The sequence below is a fragment of the Rhipicephalus sanguineus genome, chromosome 2 (assembly GCF_013339695.2).
Source record: "Rhipicephalus sanguineus isolate Rsan-2018 chromosome 2, BIME_Rsan_1.4, whole genome shotgun sequence".
Taxonomy (NCBI): domain Eukaryota; kingdom Metazoa; phylum Arthropoda; class Arachnida; order Ixodida; family Ixodidae; genus Rhipicephalus; species Rhipicephalus sanguineus.
In genome coordinates this window covers 92551161-92577753 of record NC_051177.1, presented here as the reverse complement: position 1 = coordinate 92577753, position 26593 = coordinate 92551161, and the positions used below count along the sequence as shown (strand labels likewise).

The following is a 26593-nucleotide window of genomic DNA, read 5'->3' as shown; positions in this document are numbered from 1 at the left end:
GTATTTTGCCCAAAAAAGGCACAAGTTCAGGAAAAGATGGAAGCTTGAAGAGATGAAAGATCCTTCAACAGGAGGTGTCACCGGAGTCAACGTTTCAGCAAGTTGTCTTCACAAGTGGTCTCGGGCTTCCTTGAAGAAAAGACCACTTGCCCAAACGTCGACACCCCGTATTCACGAATTTTTCGTCCCTTATTTTGCCCAGGATTATGACAGAGCGATCGAATACAACACAGATTCGTGAGTACGATGCTGAGTAGGTTAAAATTAAGGAACGAAAAGTCTCGGGTGGGGAGGGGGGGGGTCACGTACGGAAGCCTCCGTTGGACTTCTGAATTCATGAGCTTCATTTGTTCCAACACCTCAACACCATGCGGAGCTTGGCGCTATTATCTGCCACGGTTATTTCATTTGCCCTCAGTATCTCCCCATATATAGCTCACCTCTTGTAGCCTGGCGACGAGACGCCGGTGCTCTCTCTCCAGTTGGACCACCCTGTTTTGTGCGACCAGCACGTCCTCGGCCTTAGACTTGGACTCGAGCTCATGTTCACGCTCCATGCGCTCGCGTTTACGCAGCTCAACGCGAAGCTTCTCCTCCAGGTCATCCATCTTGAGCTGCCAGTCTTCCCTCTCGCGTCGCTGGCTGTTGCTCAGCTGGCGAAGCTTGTCCGACACCGTCTTCAACTCGTTCTCTTTCTGTTGGCGATAAAAAGAGACCGAAATTATGTTTACGAGACAGAGTAACCTTCAAATTGACGCTGCAATCATAGGCGTGCGCAGGGTTCCCCATTAGGGGGGGCAAAGGTTCATCGCAGCGCCCTCCCTCCCTGCTAAGTCAATGTATGGGGCAGATTTTGCGCCCTCCCCCTTAGTTAACTAGAAGGGTCAAGGTACGGGGCAGATTTTGCGCCCCCCCTCTCAGGTGATTAGGGGGGGCGGCCGCCCCCCCTGCCCCCCCTGTGCGCACGCCTATGGCTGCAATCAAGGCGTGCTTTTGAAGTACTGCGGGAACAGCCAGTCGTCTAGCTCAGCATAAATCGTATGAGACCCTGATGCCGCCCAAACTGTTACGATACGTACTGACTACTGCTAGTGCAGTAGATGTAGCCCGTTGCAAACGATGAGAGGCTTAGTACAAGACAACAGTAGGGCGTGTTTCACATCGTTTCTCGTTGCCTATAACACCACGTTCATTGTTTTTAAAATATCACCAATAATTTCAATATAGCCGTCTAAGTACTTTCGCGCAATACAAACCATACGTGAAATGAGGGTTATAAAGTTTTTCCACCAGGCATTAGTACTGTGATACTATCTGCAACGTGGCGCAATGCGATCAGACCTCATTGAAACGGGTGCAGTTCGCAGTCTTATGAATAAAAAAGACAACGGAACACTATTGATATATACACTGTATATTCATCTGATAGGCGGCAAATTCCGCAGTTAACAATCACGTAACACTCAAGCGAACCAAGCGGCGTTTCGGCTATTTGATAATTGCGTACACGTTTGTTGCACGGAAGTGAAAAAAAAAAAAGCGACCATAGAAAAAGAACTGGTAGGGATAACTGCGTTCAAGGCTCAACCAGACCTGTACTCCTAGGATATGCATTTCTCTAGCCGTGTATGGTAAGGCGTTTATGCAGCTGATTATTTTCTTATCAGGCGACACAGCCATCTCATTTCACTCGTGCAAACAAAACAGGCTCAACGCATGAAAGAAACTGATGCTTACAAGACTCTCGTGGCTCACAAGAACGCGTTCGATTAACGTTTAAAGCATTTCGTTTTACAGTGAAAGCTGTTATGAGATCATTTCAACGGCCGTTTTTGGTGGCGTAGTTGTCCGCCGCCGCCGCCGCCGGTGTCCGTAACCACTATCGCTCGAAATAAGAAAAAACTTCCAGGATGGAACGGGGTTCGAACCTGGGTCCTCTGCGTGGGAGCCCAGTGCTGTACCTCAGAGCCATGCCGGTGATTGGAACTGCCTCGCAAAAGACGCTATACAGGCCTCATGTCCAGAAGGAACCACACTAACATATGTAATTTAGTGTGGTAGAAGAGTGAAATAACAACCACGCACCACACAACGCGAATTCTGTAACCAGGCGTCACACAATGCGAATTGCGCAACGATTGGGCTGTTGGATGCTTCCAACCCACTACAAGGGGCTCTGCAATAATTCTTCATCGTCATCAGGCACAACACCAACAAAGTGCATATGATGCCTTACATGTTTTTAGCGGGTACCACGGCTCTCCGTTGAATGACGAAAAATGGCATAGTGGCTGCTGCCCTACTTCACAGAAATTATGATTTATAGCGTAGTGGGTTCCTCGCAAGTGCACTTGCATTGGTTGCCAAGGAAGCCCATGAGCCCATCATCCATTTCCTCAGGGTCTCACCAAAGTTCTTCCCCCCTCTCTCTGTCTCTCTTTTTCACGTCAATGTATGTTATATTGCATAGCGGGAGAGTTAAATAGCGACCGGGCGTCACACAATGCGAATTACGTAACTGGTGAGCCATTTAAAGCTTCCAGCCCATTACAAAGAGCTGAGCCACAATTCTTCATCGTCATCAGTCGTCACGTAAGCATTTCCATTTCACAGAAATTATGATGATTTATAGCGTAGTGGGTTCCTCGCAAGTGCACTTGCATTGGTTGCCAAGGAAGCCCATAAGCCCATCATCCATTTCCTCAGGGTCTCAATAAAGTTTCTTTCCCCCCTTCTCTCTGTCTCTCTTTCTCACGTCAATGTATGTTATATTGCATGGTGGGAGAGTTAAAAGCGACCGGGCGTCACACAATGCGAATTACGTAACTGGTGAGTCGTTTAAACCTCCCAACCCATTACAAAGGGCTGAGCCACAATTATTCATCGCCATCAGTCGTCACGTAAACAAAGTGCACATACTGCCTTACACATGTGTAGCTGGAACCTCGCTTCTGCGCACAATGACGAATAATCGCGTTGTAGGTGCTTCCCAATTTCACAAATATTGTGATTTATGGCGTAGTGGGGACCTTGCTAGTGTACTTGTATTAGTAGCCTCAAGAGAGTTTACAACGGGCTCTAGAAATGCCGCACTTCCAGCTTTCGCTGTGACTGTGCTGCGCTTTCCGCGCAGGCCTGGCATTTTTTTAGTAAATCAGTGAACGGGCATAGTTGGTGGACGGTAATGGCTGTATTGCAGTTAGTGCTACACTGGCAGAACAAAAAGAGAATCCCTCCCCCCCCACACACCCCCTTTCCCCGTAGAAAACAGGAAAAAAAACAAGAATATTTTTTGGTTATTTTGCTTTTCCTTTTCTTTGTTCCGTTGGTGCAACGCTAAATGCAATACAATCAGGAACATTTTATTTAGCAATGTCCTCATTCGCACGCGTATACGCTCTTACGCTCTACAGCGCACAACGTTTGCATCCTTTTCCATAGAGTTCTCACGGAATCAGATTTTCCGAAGTCGACGAGGATCACATACAGAATACGTAAATACTGTAAACGAATATGGCCGGCTGTGTAGACAAATACCTTTTCAGCCTTGTCAATGGTTTCGTTGAGACGGTTCTTCATGGAAGTGTGCTCCTCTTGGAGGGTCTTTATTTCTGCCTGCAGAAACTCACGCACCTCCTTCAACTTCTTCTCCATTTTCTTCTCGTGTTCTTGCTTGAGTCTATTTTCCTAATGTGAAAGAAAAATGAATGAAGAATAATCCGTATAACAAATTTTGCCAGCGGCAGTCAGATGAAAGTCGACAAGGTGGGATAAACTAGACACTTTAACCTAACAGGAGACAGCTTCCATTGGTGTGCGCAAAATTATTGCAGTTTTGAAGCCGAATTCGCGAACAACCTTGCTCGCATATGCTCGCTGTTATTAGCTGGCAGCCTTCGCTAATCATATTTCCAGCATCAGACATGCCTAAATTTTACTCGTACAAAAAATTGTTGCGCAAGAGGTCCTTGCGCGAAAAAGGAGTGTTGCGGTGTTTTGCAACACTGTCAACGACTATTAATTATATTTAATCCTAAAAAGCTAATAAACTCATTTTTCACCCCTAGTATAACCGAAAGGGGCGTATTGATAGTTCTGGAATAACCGAGACAATTATAGTGCTGAAATAGGTGACGTATGAAATATAGCTACTAGTTATAAGTGCCTCTTAATGTACCAAAGTTTGCATCACGCAGATAGCACAAATAAACTCAAACAGTTTCGATAGAAAGCAAAGATAAACGCGAAGGAGTGAAGAAATTTCAAATCAGATAAACAAATAAAAAAGCCACGGCAATTTCAGCTCGACTTATTGCAATCAAAATAATTTGACGAGGACTGCTTTTAACATGCCATTTTTTTACACTGGACGACACACAAACATAAACTACGTGCTTTGAGGGCATTAATTTTGAGGATTCGCTGCGCTTGCTTAGTAGTCTCGTTGTTACTGCCACGTTATGATGAGGAAAGCACGTTGATTACACTGCTCCTTCCAGCAAATGGTCTTTGCGGTATACATATCGTTATGAGGAGTCTTCCTAATTCGGCACGTGAAATCCTCAAAATCATGTAATGGTTGAAAAGTAAAGTGCCGTATAGAGGATCGTGTTCAAAAATTGTTACGTGGACCTCCCGTCGCACGAAAATGCAACGTACTAATCAGTTGCTAATAGTAAATAATTAGCTTATCGTAACGACGAAGCCTTATTTTAGTGTCCGTTTCCTTTATTGAAGATAGATAATCGAACTGACTTGCTGATTCATTGAAGTTGTTGCGTGAGCGAGTTAATAGCGTATATATGTATAATGATTGCTATGGAAAGGAAAATTGTAGGTGTAACCTTAAGGGACAACCCATTCCGCAACAACCCATCTCGATCATCTGTCTCTCTTTATTTAATGCGTTTTACATTTGCAAGATGCTTCTTCTTTCTTTTTCTTTTTTTTTTTTGAGTCCCGCTTGCAGTTACACTTGCTTGTTCCCGTTTATTCTTGCTTGTTCCCTTTTACACTGGACGACACACGAACATAAACTACGTGCTTTGAGGGCATTAATTTTGAGGATTCGCTGCGCTTGCTTAGTAGTCTCGTTGTTACTGCCACGTTATGATGAGGAAAGCACGTTGATTACACTGCTCCTTCCAGCAAATGGTCTTTGCGGTATACATATCGTTAGGGAACAAGCAAGTTACACTTGCTTGTTCCCTAACACCCGTTTGTTCCCTGACCCACTGGAGTGGGTCAGGGAACAAACGGGTGTTAAGGACATCTTAGTCAAAATGAAGAAGCAATGTACATGGGCAGGGCATGTAGCGCGTAGGCAAGATAACCGCTGGCCATTTAGAGCAACAGACTGGATTCCAAGAGAAGGCAAACGCGCGAGGGGAAGACAGGAAGTTAGGTGGGCGGATGGGATTAAGAAGTTTGCGGGGATAACGTGGCAGCAGCAAGCACAGGACCGCGTTGATTGGCGGAACTTGGGAGAGGCCTTTCCCCTGCAGTGGGCGTAGTCAGGCTGATGATGATTATGATAATGATTGCGCCACTTCCAGACCAACCCGAGACTTAACAACAACAACAATAATAATATCTGGGGGTTTACGTGCCAAAGCCACGATATGATATGAGGCACGCCCTAGTGAACGGCTCCAGAAATGTCGACCGTCTGCTGTTGTGCAGTGACATCGCACAGTACACGGGCCTCTAGCAATTCGCCTCCGTCGAAATGCGACCGCCGCGGCAGGGATCGAACCCGCGACCTTCGGGTTAGCAGCCCCACCGTAACCACTGTTCCACCGCAGCGGATGACCTCTACTTAGCCAGTCAGTATTGATGGCTCTGAAAGTGCATCTGTCCAGGACACGATACAGTCGTAATCGACAAGTTACACAATGCTCGAAATGTAAGCTAAAGCTTTTGTCAAAGCCTCAAGTAACAGATCTGAAACACGGTTAGAAAAATACGCGAAAGCGATAACTTCGGCATAATTTAGTTCAGCTGTGGTTTCAGTAACTGCAGACATTCAAGAAACTCTCTGCCAATAGCGCAATACGGGGTCTGCAATGACGTCAGCAAACAGGATAGGAGAACGCGTTTCCGTTAAGCGCAGCAATGACTACACATGGCTCCACGTTCGGCGTAAACTTTGCGCAAGTGTAACTGCAAGCGGGACTCAAAAAAAAAAAGAAAGAAAGAAGAAGCAATTTGCAAATGTAAAACGCATTAAATAAAGAGAGACAGATGATCGAGATGGGTTGTTGCGGAATAGAGTGCATGCTCCCGCCGAGAGATGCGTCGTCGAAGAAAATAGCGCTCGCACCCATTTCTGAGAATGATTGCGTCACCGTCGACTACGGAGCGCTCGCTATAAGGTAGGCTGGCCATGAACGAGGTCGAAGCGAGGACAGGCGGTGAGTTACGAGTGACAAGACCTCGACATTCGAGAGGCGAGACCTTCTTGCTTTCCAACCGCTAACACAACATCGCCCGGTGTCCCAGCTTCTCTTGGAGTAGCGTGTTGGGGATAGGATTGTGTGCAATATACGTTGTATTACAGGGAGACATGTGCATCTTACAGGAGGGCTTCTCCAAGCCGGTAGTGGCTAATCCGGTGATGACTACAACTGTCCAAGATAAAACCGCGCTTAATAGTGCAGATTACTCTTTGTCTCCATAGCACGCGTTTTGACGGTTCATTCACACTTGCGACTAGCACCGGTCATGTGACCATGCCACCAAAAAGCGACTCAAGGCGACCTATGTGAGTGCGACCTGTATACCCGTCGCCAGACTGAATTCGCGTCTGCTCGCAGTGCCATTGCCCCGCAAAATAAGCTGACGTCCTGTTCCTGCGCATCTGATTGGTCCAGAGTTTTGCGACTGATAAATCGAGTAGGGAGCGACTAAGCCAAAGCAGTAGCTTTGCGACCAAGGCAGCCATTTGCGACCATTTGCGATTAACTTGCTCGCGAGATTGGTGCTTTAGTCGCAGGCGTGAACGAGCCTTTACACTACACTTAGATGTCACGGTGACCAATTATGAATCGAATCGCAATTCTCCTCCACCTTGTGGAATCACGTCATGTGAACTGCACTATTTACGACAGTTGGGAAATAAGCCTGACGCACCAGCACGTTGCGAACGTATCAGCATCAATAGCTTATTGTACGCATTATCGTAATCTACGCTGCTGTTCTTGATTAAGGATCAGGTGACGTGCTATAGCTTAGCAACTAAGGCGTCCCGCTGCTAAGCTCGATGACCCAGGTTCAATTCCTGGTCACGGTAAGCTTAGACGGGGACGAAATTGAAAAACAACCGTGAACTTAACTTAGGTTTAGGGGCATGTTAAAGGACCCCAGGTGGTCGAAATTCAATGCGTAGTTCCGCACTACGGCATGTCTCGTAATAATATCGTGGTTTTGCCACATAAAACTACTTAATTCAATTTTAAGTTAATGAGTGATTATGTACTCAGTACACGCGGACGAAAAAAAGCACAAGCGAATTATCGGCACTCGCACAACAACCGATGCAAGCACTTGGAATATAACAGAAAAATAACCACTCGCTAAACCTAAATACTCACTTTTTCTTGGAATTGTTTTTCCCTCTCGACCTCCTTTCGAGTCATAACGTCCAGCGTTTGTCTCATGTCTTCAAGCTTTCGCTTCAACTCCTCACGTTCTTTGGTCCACATGATACCGGCCTGAGCCGGCGATGTAGTTGACGCGCTGACATCCTTGGATTTAGCTTCCTGCAACTACGTGGCAAGACACAAATGACAATCTGTCATTTGTATAACGGCGCGATATATCTCATAAATGTACGGCGACAGGTTTACTACAGAAGCAATGTAATAAACTAAACTAAACTGCGCAAGCGCGCAGACGCATCAACCGAAGCGTTACTTCAGAACGACGCGTTTGGTACAGATGGCGACTGAACCGTGATTTTACAGCAGCGGCGACTCTAAAGATTTGCATAACTGACATTCAGGCATTAACATCACTGAAAGCTTTCTCACTGAAACGGCATGCGCCGCGCAACCTTTTAGGGCTTTCGACTTGAGCACACCTTTAGGGCTTTAGCCTGTTTAGTGCTTCGGCACTTTAAAAGCCCGCTTATAATCCAATGTATCGATAACCCGTTTGGTTTAAGGTAATCCAATGTCCTCGACCATTGGATTACGCAGGCTAGAAAAAAATGAGAAGAGAGGCAGAGTCCTGGTCACTAAAAAGGACTATAACTTTTTTTTTTGTATGTGTCCATCAAGGCTATAGACTTACCTCGGCACGAAGCTGGCTGCACTCTTTCTTGAGCTGCGTGTAACCACTCTCCGTCGATTCGAGCTTCCCTTTGAGCAACTTTGCCTGAGTCTCCGCGCTTTGAAGAGCTTTCTTGCGCTTTTCGAGCTGCAGACAAAAGTGAAAATACTTGTAGAGAATGGGATGTCTAACAAAAATAAGATATAATCTCCCAGTCGTATTGGAATCTAGAAGTTCTTTTTATTCTATGTCTCTGGTACGCGTCGTTCCGGTGATGCCATTTGCCCGCAGAGAAGAATGACCTGCGGGTCGGCCTTATTTAATAGAACTGAGAATCAGATTCGCACAGTAAAATAGAAAAATGCTTGTTTCACCGAACGTTGAGTGAAGCCGCAGCTATAATCTTTTTTTTTTTTCCCTTTCAAATGCGATAGATCGCCTGACAACTCACACACACACTCCTAGCACTGATGCCCTGTACTAATATTTTAAAGAATTTTATCTCTCGCTGTGGATGCGAGAAGGCACGTCCCTCCTTGAGGCTTTTCCTGTGTAGCAATGCCTTTGAGGCTTTAGTTGTGACTTTCTGGAGTGTGTAATATCTTCAAAAGGGTTACGGTCAAAGCCAACGAGGATGGCGTCCTACTGAAGTTCTTAACTTACGTTCTCTAAATATTGTCATAACTTAATTAAAATGCGGTGTCTTTAGTATTTCGTAACCGCAACTACACGTATCACATGTAGTACAAAGGCGGAATGCTATTTTCTTATGCAGAAACGAGAAAACGAAAGATAGAAGACACAGCGCTGGCTATCAAATAATATTTGTTCATTTGTACTTACGCAAAAGAGCTTCGCCGTGCAATTCTGACTTACACATTCGGTAAGGTAAAACAGTATGACACATGAGTTGATACTGGCATGGTATAAAGAAGGACAAGGACAAGGAGACAGACTACATACAAGCGAGCGCCATATAGTCGACGCTGTCTTTTCTATTTGGTTGTCCCCTTTATGCGATGGAAATAATCAGCACGTCAAACTAGCTTGCCCAACGGCTGATCATTATATAGGTTCGCACTCACTCACTCACTAAATCAATCAATCAATCAATCAATCAATCAATCAATCAATCAATCAATCAATCAATCAATCAATCAATCAATCAATCAATCAATCAATCAATCAATCAATCTTCCTTGATGGTACGCGTCCTTTTTAACACGAAAGTGTTTTATGCTGGGGTCCATCAAGACTTCAGTGACGTATTTCTGTCAAGGAAATGACGTCGAAAAAACGTACACGATCAGATGGCAAAGAAAAAAAGTTCCGTCAGCGGGCATCGAACCCACGATCGCTCGGTCCGCAACAACAGATGCCGGGCGCGCTATTCGCAACTTTCACGGCCTATAGGTGGCGCGACTGTACATCCAACATGGCGGTCGTTGAGATTATCGGCCCGCTGCAGACGATTTAGGAACGTACATGTTTGGCGAAGAGTTCAGTTCTTTGCGCTTCGGCTGCACTCCGATTTATGTTTTAGTGAAAGCAGGGTTGCGGTGACATATTATAATAAGTAAACGAATGTCGGGTACGTTATTGGAACCTCATTAGGAAGATAAATATGCACACATTTGTAAATAAAGCAAACACACTGGTCGCGTTGCTTGCGGCGCTTAATCGCGCGTTGCAACCCCCGCTGTGTTGTTAGCACGATATGGTAGTAGGAGACTCAGTAAAGATGTCTCAGTAATATCAGAGACGTTCTCGGAGACATGCTTTATCTCATTTTTGCTTGCATTGCATTCTGCCGCGTAGCTAGCTCAGCTTCCTTCAAAGCACGAAGTAATGTAAGTAAACGAAAAAAAAATGTGTTGCCCTTCGAGACCGAAGCACAAGAACCACTTGAGGCATGTGCGATTATCGGAAATACGATTTTATTGCGCTTTCTTGGTAAAAAAGAGAGAAAAAAAACCAGCGGAATGCCACAATGGGTCGACAAGCAGCGAATGAAACCAGCGCAAGACGCAATTTTCACGTTTAAGAAGGGACGTTTCTGTTATCATCCTACGCTTTCGGTGTTTATGAGAAGTGCAATAAGTAACATCGTACGGGACAGGGACGAAAAAACAGCGCCATCAGCAAGTAATACAGAACAAAAAGAGCTGGAGATGTGAAGGTCACCGAGGCACTTCACAGCCGCTTCAGACGTGGAATGGTGCAATGGACGCTTTGAAAGCGGACTTTTCATTATATTCTAGAGGCGGAACGCATTCCTTATCAGTTATGGTACTGTCTGCATAGCGACTGTGTTGAGCGGAGGAACGAAGCGCGAGAAAGGTGATATGAGGTAGTAGACATATACTCAAACACAAAATGGGATTCTGCATACATTCATGGGCCTTGGTTATTTGCTTGCGAAGTTTAACCCGCTTAACCACTCACGGCTTTTCGAGGTGCTAATCTGAAGGGGGGGCTTTTGCTTTGCCTCCCGCTGTACGCTGTGAGCACCGAGGCCCGCAGTAAAATCAGTTGCCTTTTTCTTTTATTTTCCGTTCACATTGAGGAACCGAAAGTGTCACGTATCGAGACCGTGCACACCGTCGCAAAACGACCCCAAACGAGACAAAACAAGTGACAACATTCGCTAGCTCAAGCGGGTCCAACATTTCAATAATCTCAACAGAGCTTCCGGCGGCCACCGCTCGGCGGCGCCACGGTACCTGGAAGTTGCGAATCCACTGCGCCACGGTCACTTTTTTCTTTTTCTTTCATGGTATTTATTCAACATAGGATAGCACTTGAAAGCAATTGAATGCAGACAAAGAACTAATATGTTGATTATGCGCTTACCGCAACACAATGACGAACAGAAGGCACTACAGAATTCGCAATCACCTCTATAGCGAATACATCACATAACTGATTTTCCAATTGTGTGCTAGAACAGCGGTAAGGATAAGCACCTCACCAATGCCGTATACCCTTCTGGTTGATATTCCATTTGCTCGTAGACATCTGACCAACCTAATGAAGTGGGCTGTTGAGGAAACTATCGGCTCTGCGTTTCTCTGCAACATGCGCGTCTTCCACAGGCTATGCATTCCAATGAGAAGAAACATGTCGAATGGTATGTCATTACAACTCGCTGGCAAGAGATATCGCACGGAATGGGAATTTAGCACAAAGTCTTTTTGAAGAGTTCGTTGGAGCACATCCCAAAATAAGATTGCATCTCTGCAGCCTATAAAACAATGTTCAATTGTTTCTGGCACATCACACAGAGGACAATCGACGGACGACACAAAAATGTCTCTTGAACGAAGCCAAGTCTTCACAGGCAAAGTCTCTGAATGTAATTTAAAAAAAGAACGTTTTTGTCGATGGTGTCAGCGGCATTTTACGTACTCGATCTAAGACATCATGTCCTGGCAATCCCAAGTATTTTGCACGATAAAGTGGTGGCGGAAACAGCATCGCTATTAAATCTCGCCACGGTCACAGACTCTAGAGGCTTTACAAACGCGCATTTTATATCTACCACTCTCCCGCTCGGCGGGGTGGTGTTGCCCTCTGGGAGCGGCAAGGTAAAGTAATTCATCATAACTGTGGCCTCCGCGATCAGTACCCGCACCGCGTTACACGTCCGTCCCATTCGGCGCGTTTTCAATGGAAGTTCAATTTTGTCAATGCCTTAACACACCGCGAGGTGGCGATCTTAACCCAAGCGTCGTAAAAGCGTCGGCCTCGCTTATAGCATCACGCTAATCAAACCAAAAATAGCTCTGCGACGCGCGCCTGCCTCACCTGCCTGTAACACCGCGTTTCCCGCCTATAGGCACCGTACACTGCCCAGAGGGAGCTGCGTTGCTCGCACTGGCCCGTCCCAAGTTCGCTGGCATTGGCCGTTAGGGGCACGCAGAAAACAGACGCGCGAACGCGTCCCCCGTGTATCCCGGCCGCAGTCCGCCCACTCATTCAGAGAGGGAGACGCGCACATCGCGTTCCATTTTGAGCAACCCCGTCTCATTATTGCGTTTTTTATCCGCTAGGTTTTGCGTTCTGGCGCTGCAGTCGCACTGGAAAACTCGACTGTACGGTGCCTATGCGCTCGCCTCAAGAAAAATTGCGGCCGGGCTATACCGGGCTTTGCGTTTTGCGTTCGCGCTTTGCGTTTCCCTCTAGTGTGGCCGTGCTGTTCACATTTTAACATGCCGCAGGATGGCGACCAAGTTCTGCGTCCAATATGCGACGCTCTTCTGGCTATCACAACTCGTTCTTTGATTACACTTTCACCGTTAACTGCTGCAGCTACCACAAGGGTTTGTTTCATCATTGAACATGGACGTTAGTCGTCGGCATGGAGATGTACCACCAAGCATCAAACTGGTTACATCCACGTTAAACGGTGCTATAGCTGCCAAACATCAATATACATTGTACAAACTCTCTTATATCAATGTACAGTAAACATTCAGTTACTTCTACAAGGGCACGTTTTACTTTCGTGTTATTCCGATTCCTACGACGGAGGGATCAACCGTTTTTGTATTTCAGTAATCAATCAACCAATCAAACAATGCTTCAAATAGCGTCCTTAGCCTCACCTCTTCCTCGAGCTCCTTGCCCTTCGACTCGAGCAGCTTGACGCTGGCGGCGAGGCTCTCGTTCAGCTTCGACATGACGCCCATTCGCTGCTCGAGTTCCTTGTGCTTGTTCTGCTCTTGGGACAGCTTCTCCTCGAGCTCCTTCTGCTTCTTGGCCGCAGTCTCTTCGATGACCTGCAGCGAGGCGACCTTCTCGATGACGTCGGAAGCGGCGACGGCGCCTCCCGCGGAACCCTTCATCATGCTCTCGAGCTGCTTCTTCAGCGCGTCCGCTTTCTTCCTCTCCTTCTGCAGATCTGCTTGCTGCTTGTCCATCTTCTGCTTCAGGCACTCCAGTTCGGACGCCATCTTGGCCTCCTGCTGTTTCGCCTTGAGCCGCGCTTCTTCCAGCGCCTTCTTGGCCGACTCGACCTCCTCGGCCATGCCTTCTTGCGTCACCTCCCGGCTCCTCAGGGTCACGTGCAACTCACCTACAAAGAAATGCAAATAAGGCAGAAGTTCTGGTAAAGATCGATGCTTGAAGGGACGAGAAGTCGTCGATACGATGAGTGACGCTAGAGCCGACATTTCGACGAGGGTAGTCGACATTGTCACACTTGTCTTTGTCATGACGAGGATGAGTTAGACTTGCCGAAACGTTGGCTCAAGCCACGTTCTTTCTTCGACAAATTTTCATCGCACACGAAGGCGTTGCCACAAGGACAAGCACTCAGACGTTGCCGCAGCGAGCCTTCTATCGCATGTGTTCATGGCCTCTACAGCTCTCTTAATTTTTCATGTTTTGCTCTTTTACGTAGCTTCAGCTAGGCCCACCCGAACCATTTATGAAACTGAGTTGGGATGTAAATTTTATTTACCGATGTACCCGTTTGTTGGGGCTAGAAAAAGCGCCATGTCTAAGTGATGATGCAAACTCCACGGGGTTATTCTGTCAAGTATAGCTTGAGCTGAATAAACGTACCAGCAAACACAACGCAACGACAAATAGACAATAAACAAAAAAGCCAGGACTACAAATACGACGTTTGTACACGTCCTTCTCTTTTTTTAGTTTTGCGTTAGCCATTTTATAAAATATTTTATTTTCTGTGCAGATCAAATGCTTTGGAAACTACATAGAGACTTCATTATAGCTATCTTGAGATGAATCTTCCGAGTACATGGAACATCACTGTCACAAGGCCTGATTTTTCTCCTCCCAACTTATCCCCTCCTACTACGTTGCACGACGGCAAGGATTCTGCCTATTTTCCTTAAGTAGGCGTGACACCGTTTAAAAAATATACACTTAAAACTTAAAAGCAAAATTCACATGGCACATTTCTCTTCGGCATTTTCTGGCCATTTCGTTATTGCACGTCAGGCTGAAAAATTTCGCTTCCTCGGCGCCATTTATTTTTATCAGTCGCTGTCACCGCCGCTCTTGTTCCCCTTATTTTAAACGCCGGTAATGAAACTTTTTGACAGTAAATTAGGTGGCGGTGATTGATAGCCTCATAATGCGGGGAAGATTAAATGAGAATCTTCCGTACGGCGCGCCACCTAGCGGAAAGAAGCCCATATGAAGGTTTTCATACCAAGAAAACGTAGGGCAGAGCTTATCTCCTTTTTCTTTTTCGCTTTAATTATTCCGTTCAGAGCGAGACGTGCAAAAGCTTGGTTTAAAAGTTAGTAGCTTCGCCTTCGAGCATGCTCTGCCGAGCAACGTTACTAGAGTAATGTTGCTGCCGAGTGCGGCCTCCAAGCATTTGTTGTGTAGAAATTAAATATTTTTTTTGTGTGTGAAAATTCCTTCGGCTCGCGCATTTGTGCAGAAATGTTCTCTCTCTCTCTCTTTATCTTTTTGTTGTGCGAAGCGCCATGTCCTGCTATAACCTGCATCGTCGTTTGCTGTGGAGATATGCAGTGAAAATTAAAGTCTGTCCCTCAGTCATTCTTCAACTCAAATCGTACACTGAAGCTAAAGAGCCAAACAAAATTTGAACTCTCACAGTGAAATACCCTATTAAAATGCCGAGCAAGAGGGGAGGTTTGGGAGAGAAGGAGGGAGAGAGAATAAAGGTAAAGGCAACGAGGTGAACCAGACCGCGACATCCCGCTTCAGGTGTGCGCGATTATTCGAAAATATCTGATTATCAAGTACAGTAGTCTCCTATTCAGTTCGGTTAGCAACGGTGGTCTGGTGGTTATCGTGCTAGAATGCTGACCCGAAGGTCGCGGGATCGAATTCCGGCCGCGGCGGCTGCATTTCGATGGAGGCGAAATGCTAGAGGCCCGTGTGCTTAGATTTAGGTGCACGTTAAATAACATCAGATGGTCTAGATTTTCGGAGCCCTCCACTACGGCGTCCCTCATAAACATAGCATGGTTTTGGGACGTAAAATCCCAACAAGTATCCTATTCAATTCGCTATTCGAACCGAAAAGCCAAGGAATATGGACTGAATGGACTTGAGTGTCTTGACTTGACTGACGAAGCTTCAAACAATGCTTCATCAGTCTACAAAGTGATTTGACTCTTCATCTCATTTAGAAGACTTGCAACATGTTTTGTCTAACTGCAGGCGATACGCATCAGTGAGACAGTCTCGGAAGGTGACATTACACCTTCAACGGGAATCGAGCTTAAAACTATGACATATTCTCGGCCCATGGCAAAGTACCACCAGTGCGTTACTCGCCACGAGAGCTCTGTTGACGTTCTTGCGGGCCACGAGCCCTAACGAAACTTTATAAATAGTGTAGTCTATGCGTATGTATGTGGCTGTATTTGCTGTTACGTGCTTATCAGTGCACACAACATATTCATCGCCCAGAACCTGGAGTAGCATGTCCGGCGAATAGCCAGGCTAATGCCTCCAGCATTTCAATAACGCATTCCCAGCTCTCTCTTAATCTCATGCGCGCGCGTGCGGCTTGCGCAGTGTGCTGCGATATAGAAAATCATCCGATGCTCACTGATCTCGTCCTCCAGGTCCCTGATGATGTCCTTCAGCTCTCCCCTGGTGGCCGTCTCCCGGACGGCTCGTGGCGCCCTCTTCTTGTAGTTGAGCGCGTCCTTGAGCTTCTTGAACTCGCGGTTCACGCGACTGTTCTCCACTTCCAGCTGGACGATCTTGGTCTGCAGCGCCGACGTCTCTTCCTCCTTGGCGCGAATCTTCTTCTTGAGGCCGGCGATCAGGTCATTCTCGATGTCACTAGGTTTCTCCTTCTTGGGCGCGTACTCCTGGATCACCACGGCTGACGGCGCTGCCCCCGCGGCGACCTACGAGAAACGAGAAACACAAGAGGCATTAAAACCGGTTTGAACGTTGCTTGAGCGAAAGAAAGATCTACCAGGTATAAAGCACAGTTCAATGGAACGGAACTCAGATGAGCAGTTCTTCAAACATGCTACATCCCACGAGGGTCACGAGGGCGTACCGTTATGTCAGGGTCGCTGAGTGAAAATGTCTATCGTGCTTAAAGCAGTTAGCTCAGCTACTTGGAACACTGAATTTTGACGCAGTTCCGAGAATAAAGGGAAAATAGTCAGGCACAGAAAGGCAAAAGAACAGTAAGAGCGCAGTTGAAGACCAGGGTTCTTACAGTTATCTTGCCTTTCTGTGTCTGCGTATTTTTTTTATCTTTTTTTTATCTTCAAGATTCTCAGCATGCACGGTAGTCTTCAGATCTGCGCAAGTGATCGTATTATAACCGGTAAAGTTGGCTCCCCGAGCGACGCAGCCGGTTGAATTACGTGGGTTCCTGTATTTTATGGCAGTGTGCCCGCAGACGTGTAAACTATCGTACTTTTGCACAATTTATGCGTTTACGTAAGTGCGGCTGATGTTTCCAAATATTTTAAAGATATATTTGTAAGCATTCCGATAACATTTATTTTACGAATAGATTCTATTCTATTCGAGGGACGAAACTAATACAACGCTTAGAAGACTGTAGGATTGGGCGTGTTGGTACAACATGATTAAGCTCAGTGTCCTCTCTTCTGTCTCTCTTGTCGTTTGCGCTGATATGTACTCTAAATTTATTTCCGTATGTTCGCACACCCCTACCATCTCGAAAGCAAGAACACCTGCGGCGAAATGCTGAATATTTTAGCTAGAACGTTCTCTTTGCCATTATTCCTCCCTTCAATATGGTGGATCGTATCACGACTGGCTGAAATATACCCTCAAGAACAATTCCAGTGTAAGACGTTTTTGTGAATACGGGCCCCGAGCATCATCAATATATGCTAAGACGACACTGTTTGTTCCCACCTTCTCCAGTTCTTCCTTGAGCACTTTGAGCTTGCGCTCAGAGTCGGCGAGCTTCTCCTTGAGCTCCATGTTGTCCAGCTGGAGCAGTTCTTGCGGGCCGGGTGGTGGCTTCCTGCTGAGTCGCAGCTGACAGCGCTTGTTTTCGGCCATGAGTTTGTCGTTCTCGGTCTCCAGGTCCTGCGCCTTCTGTCGAAGGATGTTGGCCTCCTGCTCCACCAGCTGCAACTGCCGCTTCAGGTCCACCTGAAAATGTCGAAGGTGGTGGCGATGTGGGCTTGTCAGTTGATCGCCACGTAATGACGTGGCTATCAACCGTAATGGCGCAGCAAAAACAAGGACATATGAAGAGTCAGTGTTTTGTTTATTCTCATGTTATTGTCCCGCCTTCAGTGCACATTACTCCTGCACCCTTACAACGTACCAACCAAGTGAGGTGCGAAAAGACATTGAAGCAAGGTGCAGTACCGGGCTAATTGGTATTCGAACAAGCGATGGAAAGTTCACCCCGTTCTTAGCCGAAAGTTAGCTGAAGCTTAGAACGAGTATGCTGAGAGTCTGAGACTGGTGGTTTAACAAGATTAAACATTAAGAAAGACATGTTGAGCTGTATTACTGAACTACCAATACATAAAAAAAAACAGAAAAGCAAACCACTCTTACTGTGAGACGTGGATCTGAAAGCAAGAGAAGACATAAAAACGAAATACCGGAGCAGGCCGCACCTGAAGTTCGCTGTCCAGGGACCTGCTGCGCACGATGACCTTGGAGGCCTTCCGCCGGTGCACCTCGATCTCCGTTTGAAGCCGCTCGTTCTCTCGCTCTTTCTCGATGAGCTTCTGACGCAGCTCACGAGCCTCGTACTCGAGGAGCTTGGCCTTTTGTCGGTGGTACACGTCCACATCCGCCTCGTTCTTCGGAGGTGCCGGCAGCTCCACCTTCGCGAACGGTTGGCTTACGAGCTTCTCCTGCAGAAACACACGAGGCCACTGCGTTACCCATTTGCTTGTCTATAACACAGATCGTATGCCATCACGAGAATCGCCAGCTCGTTAAACATTGAAGGCGGCCCTAATTCTTAACTTAGGTGTTGCTAGTGGCACTCGTACGTCGACGTTCGTGTTCTCTGGTGTATTCCTTGGGTACGGCCACTGGATGGAAGCGCATGCGTGCGTTTCCGTCCAGCGGCCGTGTCTTGTCGCACTGCCAAAGTGGATCTCGGAACCCACGTAGAAAGAAGCTCGTGGTTGAGACCTGCTCCGCCAGGTGCCTCAACAAACCCAGCTGCCCGCAAGAGAATCGTCTGCTGTTTAAATGAACTCATTGAATGAGTCTTCATTAATTATCCTGACACTTAATTGGCCCTTATCGTAAGTAAACTTATGCCCCGATATCATGTGTATCTAATATAACTCTTAACTTGAACCAGAATACATTTATTAAAGCACATTTTCTGAACATTCGAAAAACCGGAAGTAAGTGTTCGACCGGAAGTGCTTCGAAGAGAAACAAGAGTATTAGCATCTTCGATTGGTCGTTTGACAGCGCTCTGACTGTGTTTGAAACTGTTGAATTCAACAGCTTTAAACATTTTCCGACGAGAATAAACAGGTATGCAAGTCATGTTTCTCCTTCCTGATCATGTTTTGATCTGATAATGTTAGTAGCAATAGTTAGTTGCTATTTTACATACTTTTTGCAGCGCTTGCAGAGCACTCGAAAACGACCAGTCGAAGATGTTATATCCCTTGTTGATCGCGCCACTAAGAAGACCCGAGGCAGACCGATGGAAAGTGGAATGTGTAAGATCAAGGAGTGTAGATGAGACAAAGGAACACGCTGTCGGCAAAGGGGGCTTCAGTTTTCGTAAGGCATTGATGAATACGCGTGCCATGACCGAGGCGTTGGCAGAAAGGTCGCGATTCACTGCGTTTTTCCTTAAAGCTTACTAAGGGGCCAGTGTGGCGCCGCGTTCAATAGCTTCAATCGCAGTATACAAATGCGGCGCTTTGATGTATAAACTGAGTGAGTGTGAAGTCCTTCGGGTAATTATAAGCTAGGAGGGAGGTCGTAAAAGAAAGTTGAGGAATAAATTTTGCCGTCAGCAGCCTGTACAAGTGTCCCTAGATTTCCGCACGTGGCATTTTGTTTGCATCCACAGCTCCCCGTAATGCAATCAATACAGCAGAGACGGGCAACAAGTTATGATATATGCTTAGGTGAGTGCAGTATGCGTTGAGTCACAGCGGCAGACATAAGAGCAACACTGTTTGAAGTGATACCATGACAGAACAAGAATACCACTCAGAATTCAAGAGCGTGGTGACGTATATTGCTGAATAAAAATGAAGCGAGGTAGGCGGTGCGGAGCACTTAATTTGGTTCTGCCCATGTAGTAAGTACCTGTGGACACTACTTTGTAAGACTGTAATGGTGACAGTTATTGCTGTATAATACACAGATTTTCTCCAACAACGCCTAACACCAGGAGTAGATGGCGAGCGTAGAGAGTTTAAGAGGCTTTTTTTATTTAGATGTCCCGAAGAGACGTCGTGACAGTTGGTTCCCTTACGTATGTGGCACAATGTTTTTTCTCACTTAATTTGTATCTTAACACCATGAGTTAATAGCATTACTTTGCGGATTAAGAAAAGGAGTTTATCTTATTTACCAAACGGCCTCTTGGCAGACCCTCAATGTCAATAACGAATACCGTAAATCTCAGCTCTCGTTATGACGACTTCTTTATCAACACGACACCTTTCATCTGCTATATGTACGCGGTACTCCAACACGAAACAATTTTCCCATGCACCTGTCCCGTTGGGATTGGTTTTCAGGCACGTGGTCTTACCTATGACTCACCGGGCAAGCCCTATATAAGAAAACTCTCTCGCCCGTAATCTATAGCGTGCTTCCATCCATTTAGTAACGTGGAAGCCCTACGCGCTGCACCCGACTCATCGATCTATACGCACGCACTACGAAGGCCTCACGGCGCAGACTTTCGTTGCCTGATGACGCATAAAGACCATTTGCGTTGCCATTCATTCTGTGTAACAATGGGATCTCATCGACGCTTCGCTTAGTTGAATTCAATGCAGGGTAACTGTTTTAAAGCTTATCACAGTATGCATAATTAAAAACAAGTTCACCAGACCAGTGGCCGGAACTTCATTGTTCGAAATGACGATCAAAAAACGAAATATGAGTTCCAAAATGTTTCATTTCATCCCTCCTACTCTTGGCTAGTAGCAGCAACGTGTCATTTTAGTAATAACGGTACACCGTAAGAACAAGCCCCTGAACAAAAATCTGTCGTCGCTGTGATATTTTTAACTACTTAGAAATGAGGCGCCTTATGACAGCACGGTCACCCCTTTTCAATCTCGGTTTCATATTTAACAGTGACGTGACCAAAGTGCTGCAGTGCTTTGTCAAGTCGAATAAGCTAGCTGACATGCGTCTCAATATATTTTTGAGCAGCCGCAATAAAGAAAGGAAAAAGAAAGAGAAACAAAACAGAGAAATGAGCAGAGGTGGCTTGCGTTTTGTTCCATTATCGTAAGGCCGTTATCACTCGGACAGCCTTCCGTTGTCTTCACCGGTGCCAAAGTACACGAAGTGTCCGAGTGCCCAATTCAGTGAATTTAATCACTGAATTTGCCGAAGGTTTCATAAGCACTGTTTTTCCCGCTGTTGCGCAATCGCGTGCCTAACACACTGCCCCCTCCACCACACACACACACACACACACTCATTAATTCCACAATAAGGAATTTCCTTCTTTCGCATGAACACAACTTAATACGCATCTCGTCCAAACAATTCTGCGCAAGTATGTGCAATGAACACAATTACATCCAGCCCCGTATCTTGCCTAGATTAATGGTTGACACCGCCTCAACCTGCAACCTTCATTTTCCTCTCTTTCTCCCGTTACGCCTATTCTCGGCTATGCCTTGCAGACAAACCACACTATCATGCATCACGTCCTTATGCTTTCATATGTAAATAGCCATTACGCTCATCTCTTGCACATATGTAAGTCTCCCTATATCCTCTCCCTTTCTCCCTAACCTTTACTCCTCCCTCAAAATGTGATGTCCGCCGTTCAGGTGCCAGCTACTCGAGCTAAGCGGTTACGGTGACCATCATTACGTTCTTCTCCCCTTCCTCCTATACCTCCCCCCCCTTTTTTTTGTTTGCAAATATTTCATCCAATAAACAACCACCTGCTACTACGAAACAAAGGTACCGGCTTAAGCAACAAAAGTGCCGGGTCAGAAAGGGCTTCCCTCTCATCTCCCAAGTCCCCTTGGGACTACAGAAATAGCATCTCTTCTTCACCTCCATCCACCCGCCTCCTCCTCCCTCTCAAACCGTACTTTCGCAGAAGCCTCCCACTACTCACCTGAAGGTACTTGACCTCCTTTTCGAGGCCCTCGATCTGCTGCTCCTTCTCCTCGACTTTGCGTCGCAACACGCTCGTCTCCTGTTCCTGCAGCTCGAACTGCATGCGCAGTTCCTCCAGCGACACCTCCTCGTCGCTGTCGCTGTTCTCCGGCAGGCTGTCGCGCTTGCCGCTCAGCTTGCGGATCTGCAGCATCAGCGTCTCGTTCTCCTGCTCGATGTTGTTCAGCTTGCGTCGAATCGTCTTGTTCTCCTCCTCGGCAAACCGCAGCTGCTCCCGGAGGTCGGTCTCGCGCTCCATCGAGTCGTACAGGTCCTTGCACATCGTCTCGTAGTCCTTGCCCATCACGGCCTCCTTGCTTTTCGAAGCCTGCATGAAATGAACGCGCGGATAGATGAAGGAATGGCAGGTTCGCAATGGTTCGCAATGTAGCGGCTTGAGGAAGTGTCTAACCCTTGGAGTTCGGCCTCTAAACTTTTTTGCTACTCGAATCCATCGTGGTGACTTAGCTTAGCTGCTATGGCACTGCGCAACTAAGCACGAGGGCGCTTAGATTCGAGGCCGCGGCTGCGGCATTTCGATGGGGGGTGAAATGCAAAAGTGTCCGTGTGCATAGATGTTAGGTAGGAATTAAACACCAGCACGTCGAAATTATTGCGGAACTCTCCAAAACTTCTTTGCAGACTAGTTGGTTCATACTTGTAAACGCGACTTACTGCGCAACCAGCAGGAAAGAAGAAGGGAGACAGGAAAGAGCGCAGGAAAGAGCGCAGGAAAGAGCGCAGGAAAGAGCGCGCAAAGAGCGCTGCGCTCTTTCCTGTCTCCCTTCTTTCCTGCTGGTTGCGCAGTAAGTCGAGTTTACAAGTAGGAACTCTCCAATACTCGAATCGTGGTTATGGCGCGCAGAAGCTCATAATTATTTTTCTTTGCCTTCAGTGGGCACCTGCGCCAGCTTCGGATGGCCGTCGCTTGCAAGCTTTTAACGCGACAGCGTTAAAGAGCTCGTTTCGCAGAAATTCCGGTGTCGGCGTCGGTGACGACGTCGTTGGTTGTGAGCGAAAAATCATCATCTTGTCCATGACCGAAAAATCGAGAAAGATGCAGACAAAATAAATAAATAAAAATTTTCGGGTCCGAGTGAGAATCGAACCCAGAAATTTGCGTGGCAAGCAGGTTTCTACCGCTACATGAAATTCATGTAGTGGGAGGAGTTTCCTTAACGCATGTAATATTGCGTGGCAGAAGCGTATAGTCGCGCCAGACATCAAAGCATGTGAATTGCGCTACGAGTGGGTGTTTTAAAGGACCATCCATTACAAAGCGCTCAGACCTATTTAATCATCATCATCAGCAAAACCATAAACAAGGTGAACAGCTGCGTAGGTTCGCGTGTTGCCTTACGGGCGTTTAATTAGTGGGCCCTTCGCTGATTCGCAACAGGAATAATTATTCCTTAGTAGTGGGCACTTAACTGAACTTGCAGTAGGCACTCTAGGATACCTTGAAACGGCCAGTGTTACGCGCACAGTCATTCGCTTATTTAGGGCACGGCTGAGGCATGCAACGACAGCCGAAGCCAGGCGATGTGCATAAGGCCCGACTACGATATAGGGTCATTCCGAGTGAAACGTCCCAGCTCAAAATTCGACCACCAGCGATTCTATTGAAAAAATTGAGCTAGAAGGCAACTGTGTGAGAGCGATTTTAGAACAGTATTTTCGTTCAAAAAGATTATGTGGTCACGTGACCGCTCTTAGAATGTTCCGGCGAAAAGGAAAAGTTGGGTAGGAATAATAAAGTTGGGTACGAATAAATAAAGTAACCTTGAAACTGGGTACAACGGCACACACTGTGTCTTAAAGCATTCTATTGAAATTGTTCTTTCACGTGACATCACAAGTAAAACCGTATATAAATTTCCGGCTTAAATAGGCTTAGCAAAGAATTTCAAGATTAGGTTGGAGTTGACAAGGTATCTTTCGCTCCAAACAACTGGGCGTGTTGTGTAGATGTGTCAGTAGGACCGAGCCGGGACGCGTGTATTTCGGGAAGAAGCAAATTCAGCGCTTAGTACGCAGGGTGGTTGTTGCTGTGCACGAAGTAATCGTGCATGGAGTCGGGACTACACGTGCTTGCCTCTCCATGTTCCTTTGGCGGAGCAAAGTTGTCGTCTTTGCTTACAAACTCATTTCAACGAGACTTCATCAATTAATCGCGACATCTTCACGTATTATAATGCATATGCACCAAACTTGACTTTATTGAGTCTATACTCGTACATTGAGACATGTACTCGGGACTAACTAACACTTGATACTTTTAGTAGAAATATCTCAATGCTTAAGCTCAATCTGCTACCATGGTTGAAGACTATAGTCACTAGAAGACAAAGCATTGTAGTTATATATAGTGAAAGACAACATCTTTCAGAAAAGCTGGCTTTTTTTCCTTTTTTTAAATTTAAAATAGCCGCGTGAGGTTTATCTTCATTGTTTTATCAAACTTAAGCACCGCAAACAACTAAAAATTCGCATGCGCCACAGAACCACGTTTCGCAAGACTGCTGCATCTGCCCTCTGGCTTTAGACAGTGCCAGCTCGTTTGCCTCGGGCGCCCTTTTGTTTATATGACACGGGGAGTGCCGCAATGTGTGGACGTTGCAGGTTATTATTATTGTTGCGTTTTAAGCGACTCTGTCTGCAACACACCTGCTAGGCTTAATGCGCAACCTATTCATCAAGCTCTCGCAGAAGACACCCGTTGCTCTGTTTTAATGCTAGACCCAAGTTCCTTGGCAGGGTTTCAAGCGCCAGCGCGTGTTCGCTGGCACGAAAGCGTGCCCAGGTTATTGTCCAAAAAAATGCGACTGCCTCATCTGCGTCTGAGAACAACGCAGGGAATAAGGCATTGTAAGGGAACACTACAAAGGGACACTTACTTGGCTCACAGTAACGCCCTTCACACCACTGCTCAACTGTTTCTTGAGAGTGGCATTGTCCATCTCGAGCTTAGTTTTCGCATCCTTGAGCACTTCCAGTTCCGTGGCGAGCTTAACGGAGAGTTCGTTTGCCACGTGGAGCTCGTCTTCGAGCACTTTCATCCTCGTCTTGTCGACTTCGATTTGTGCCGTCTTCTGGAGCTCCGACACCTTGTCGTCCAGCTGTCCCTTCTCGAGTTCCAACTGTTCGCAGCGCCTCTCTGCTTTGCGCAACTTGAACTGAAGCACGCGGCAGTTCTTCGACGTCGATTCGAGTTCCTTCTTCAGGTCCTGATATTCGCTCTGTTGGTCTTCGCGGTACGAATCCTGTAGTTCTTCGAGCTGCTCTTCGAGGTCCTGCACCTCTTTCTTGATCTCCTCGTTCTCTTCCATCAGCTCTTCGCACAGCGTCTCGGCCTGCTGAAGTTTCACTTTCAACGCTTCCGCTTCTTTCTTCGCGTTCTCCTCCAAGTCCCTCTTGTCCACTTCCTGCTGAAGTTCCTTCACCTCCAGCTTGAGACACTTGTTGTCGTCTTTGAGCTCTTCGTTGACAGTTTCGAGCTCGTTTATCTTAGACCTCAGCTTCAGTATCTCGGAGGCCGTCTTATCGAGCGCCTTCTTGTCGGCATCGGTCACCTCCGACCGTCCTCTTCTGCATGTCGACCTTCTCCTTCTCGAGCCTCTGGACCTTGTCCTCGGCCGCCGCGAGTTGGCTCTTGAGTTTGGCCACGGTGTTCTCCATATCCTCGTAGCTGTCGTAGTAGGCCAGCGTAGTGTCCGTGGTTTCGGTCGTTTCCGTGAGAGCCACACTCCCGTCGTCGTCGTCGTCGTCGTCGCCATCGCGTTCCTCTTTTTGCTGACTGGCGGTGGTCTTCACCTTCAGGATGAACTCCACGTCCGCCGACGGCGACGCGACCGTTGCGGAGTCCGTGGGCAAGGAGGGAGACGGGCCCTTCTCCACTTCCTGCGCCTCCACGATCTTGATGCGCTGGCTTCGCCTGCGCTCTTTCGCGCCGTACGCAGAAGGCCGCCGCTTCTGCTGCTGCTGCGTTTCCGTGTCGCTGCCCTGAGATTCGGAGTCGCTTTTGTTCACTTGCAGCCGCGACGAATCGGCGGAGTTCCGAGGGCTACCGTTTGTTGCCGTCTCTTCGCTGATCTCGGCGGAGAGCGGACGGCGTCTCCTGAGCTTGACGCTGGTGACTTCTTCCTGGGCCTCCTCACTGTCATCCACGGTTCGCCTACGCCTCACGACAGCCTTGGCCTCTTCCTCTTGCGCGGCGTTTCCTGCGGCTGCCGCTGTGGACGGCTTAGCGGCCTTCGGCTGTCCAGCCGCTGGCGCGCGACTCCTCGGCGAAGGCGACGAGCCGGCAGCAACACGTGTATTTTGGGGGCTTGGATAGCTGTCCCTACGACTCTGCCCGGGATACTTATCCGGCTGACGTTCGTTCGTCGTAGTTTTGGCGGCAGTTGCGGGGGCCGCCGCGGTTGGCTTGCCATGCTCGGAGACATCGCGGAAGCAGCGCTTGCACCTCGAGGCCTTGGCGAAGTGGGGCACGAATCCGGGGCACTCCCCGGCACTCATTGTTCTGCCGCGTCACGTTCACATCATAATACGGCCGACGACGATCGATGATAATCACGTGCTCGTAGCTGCAACAAAGCGACGAAGCCCATTGCCGAGGACCGGAGCATGCCGCCTGTGCAGCGAATGGGAGGCCAGCCGCATTTTGCGTGCATGCAGCACGCGGAGAAAAGCGAGGCAGACCGGCGCTCTGTGGGCGCAGTAAGCCTTTGCAGAAGGGATCCATAAATACCAGCCCTGGGACCGACCGAGGCGGCGAGGTATTTTTGGATTCGAGACATGCCGCTGCGGTGGCAGCCCCAGTGCCGCATCAGTTCCCGACCGGCCGTCCTGCTGCCTTGCTGAATGGCGGCAAGCACGCACTAAAGCGCACGCAGCGCCCTCTAAACGCCGGTGCATGCCTCGGCCAGGCAGGCCAGGTACTCCCCACTTGTCTCTCGTGCCTTCGGTTGGCCCACAATGCGGAGCGGCGCCGCGTCATAGA

The 26593-nt window shown here is 47.5% G+C and overlaps 1 protein-coding gene across 1 annotated transcript in view; it reads right to left on the bottom strand.

Annotated features, from left to right (window-relative positions):
* The window catches only part of LOC119381746 (trichohyalin-like), a 59552-nt gene extending 33133 nt beyond the window's left edge, over positions 1-26419 (bottom strand). Inside the window, 11 exon segments of the mRNA XM_049412884.1 lie at positions 441-695; positions 3538-3687; positions 7593-7766; positions 8293-8418; positions 12879-13348; positions 15836-16142; positions 17140-17382; positions 17862-18104; positions 21551-21919; positions 24489-25172; positions 25174-26419. Coding sequence (XP_049268841.1) covers positions 441-695; positions 3538-3687; positions 7593-7766; positions 8293-8418; positions 12879-13348; positions 15836-16142; positions 17140-17382; positions 17862-18104; positions 21551-21919; positions 24489-25172; positions 25174-26109 — 3957 coding nt within the window. The 5' untranslated portion in view covers positions 26110-26419.
* Positions 26420-26593: the final 174 nt, after the last annotated feature.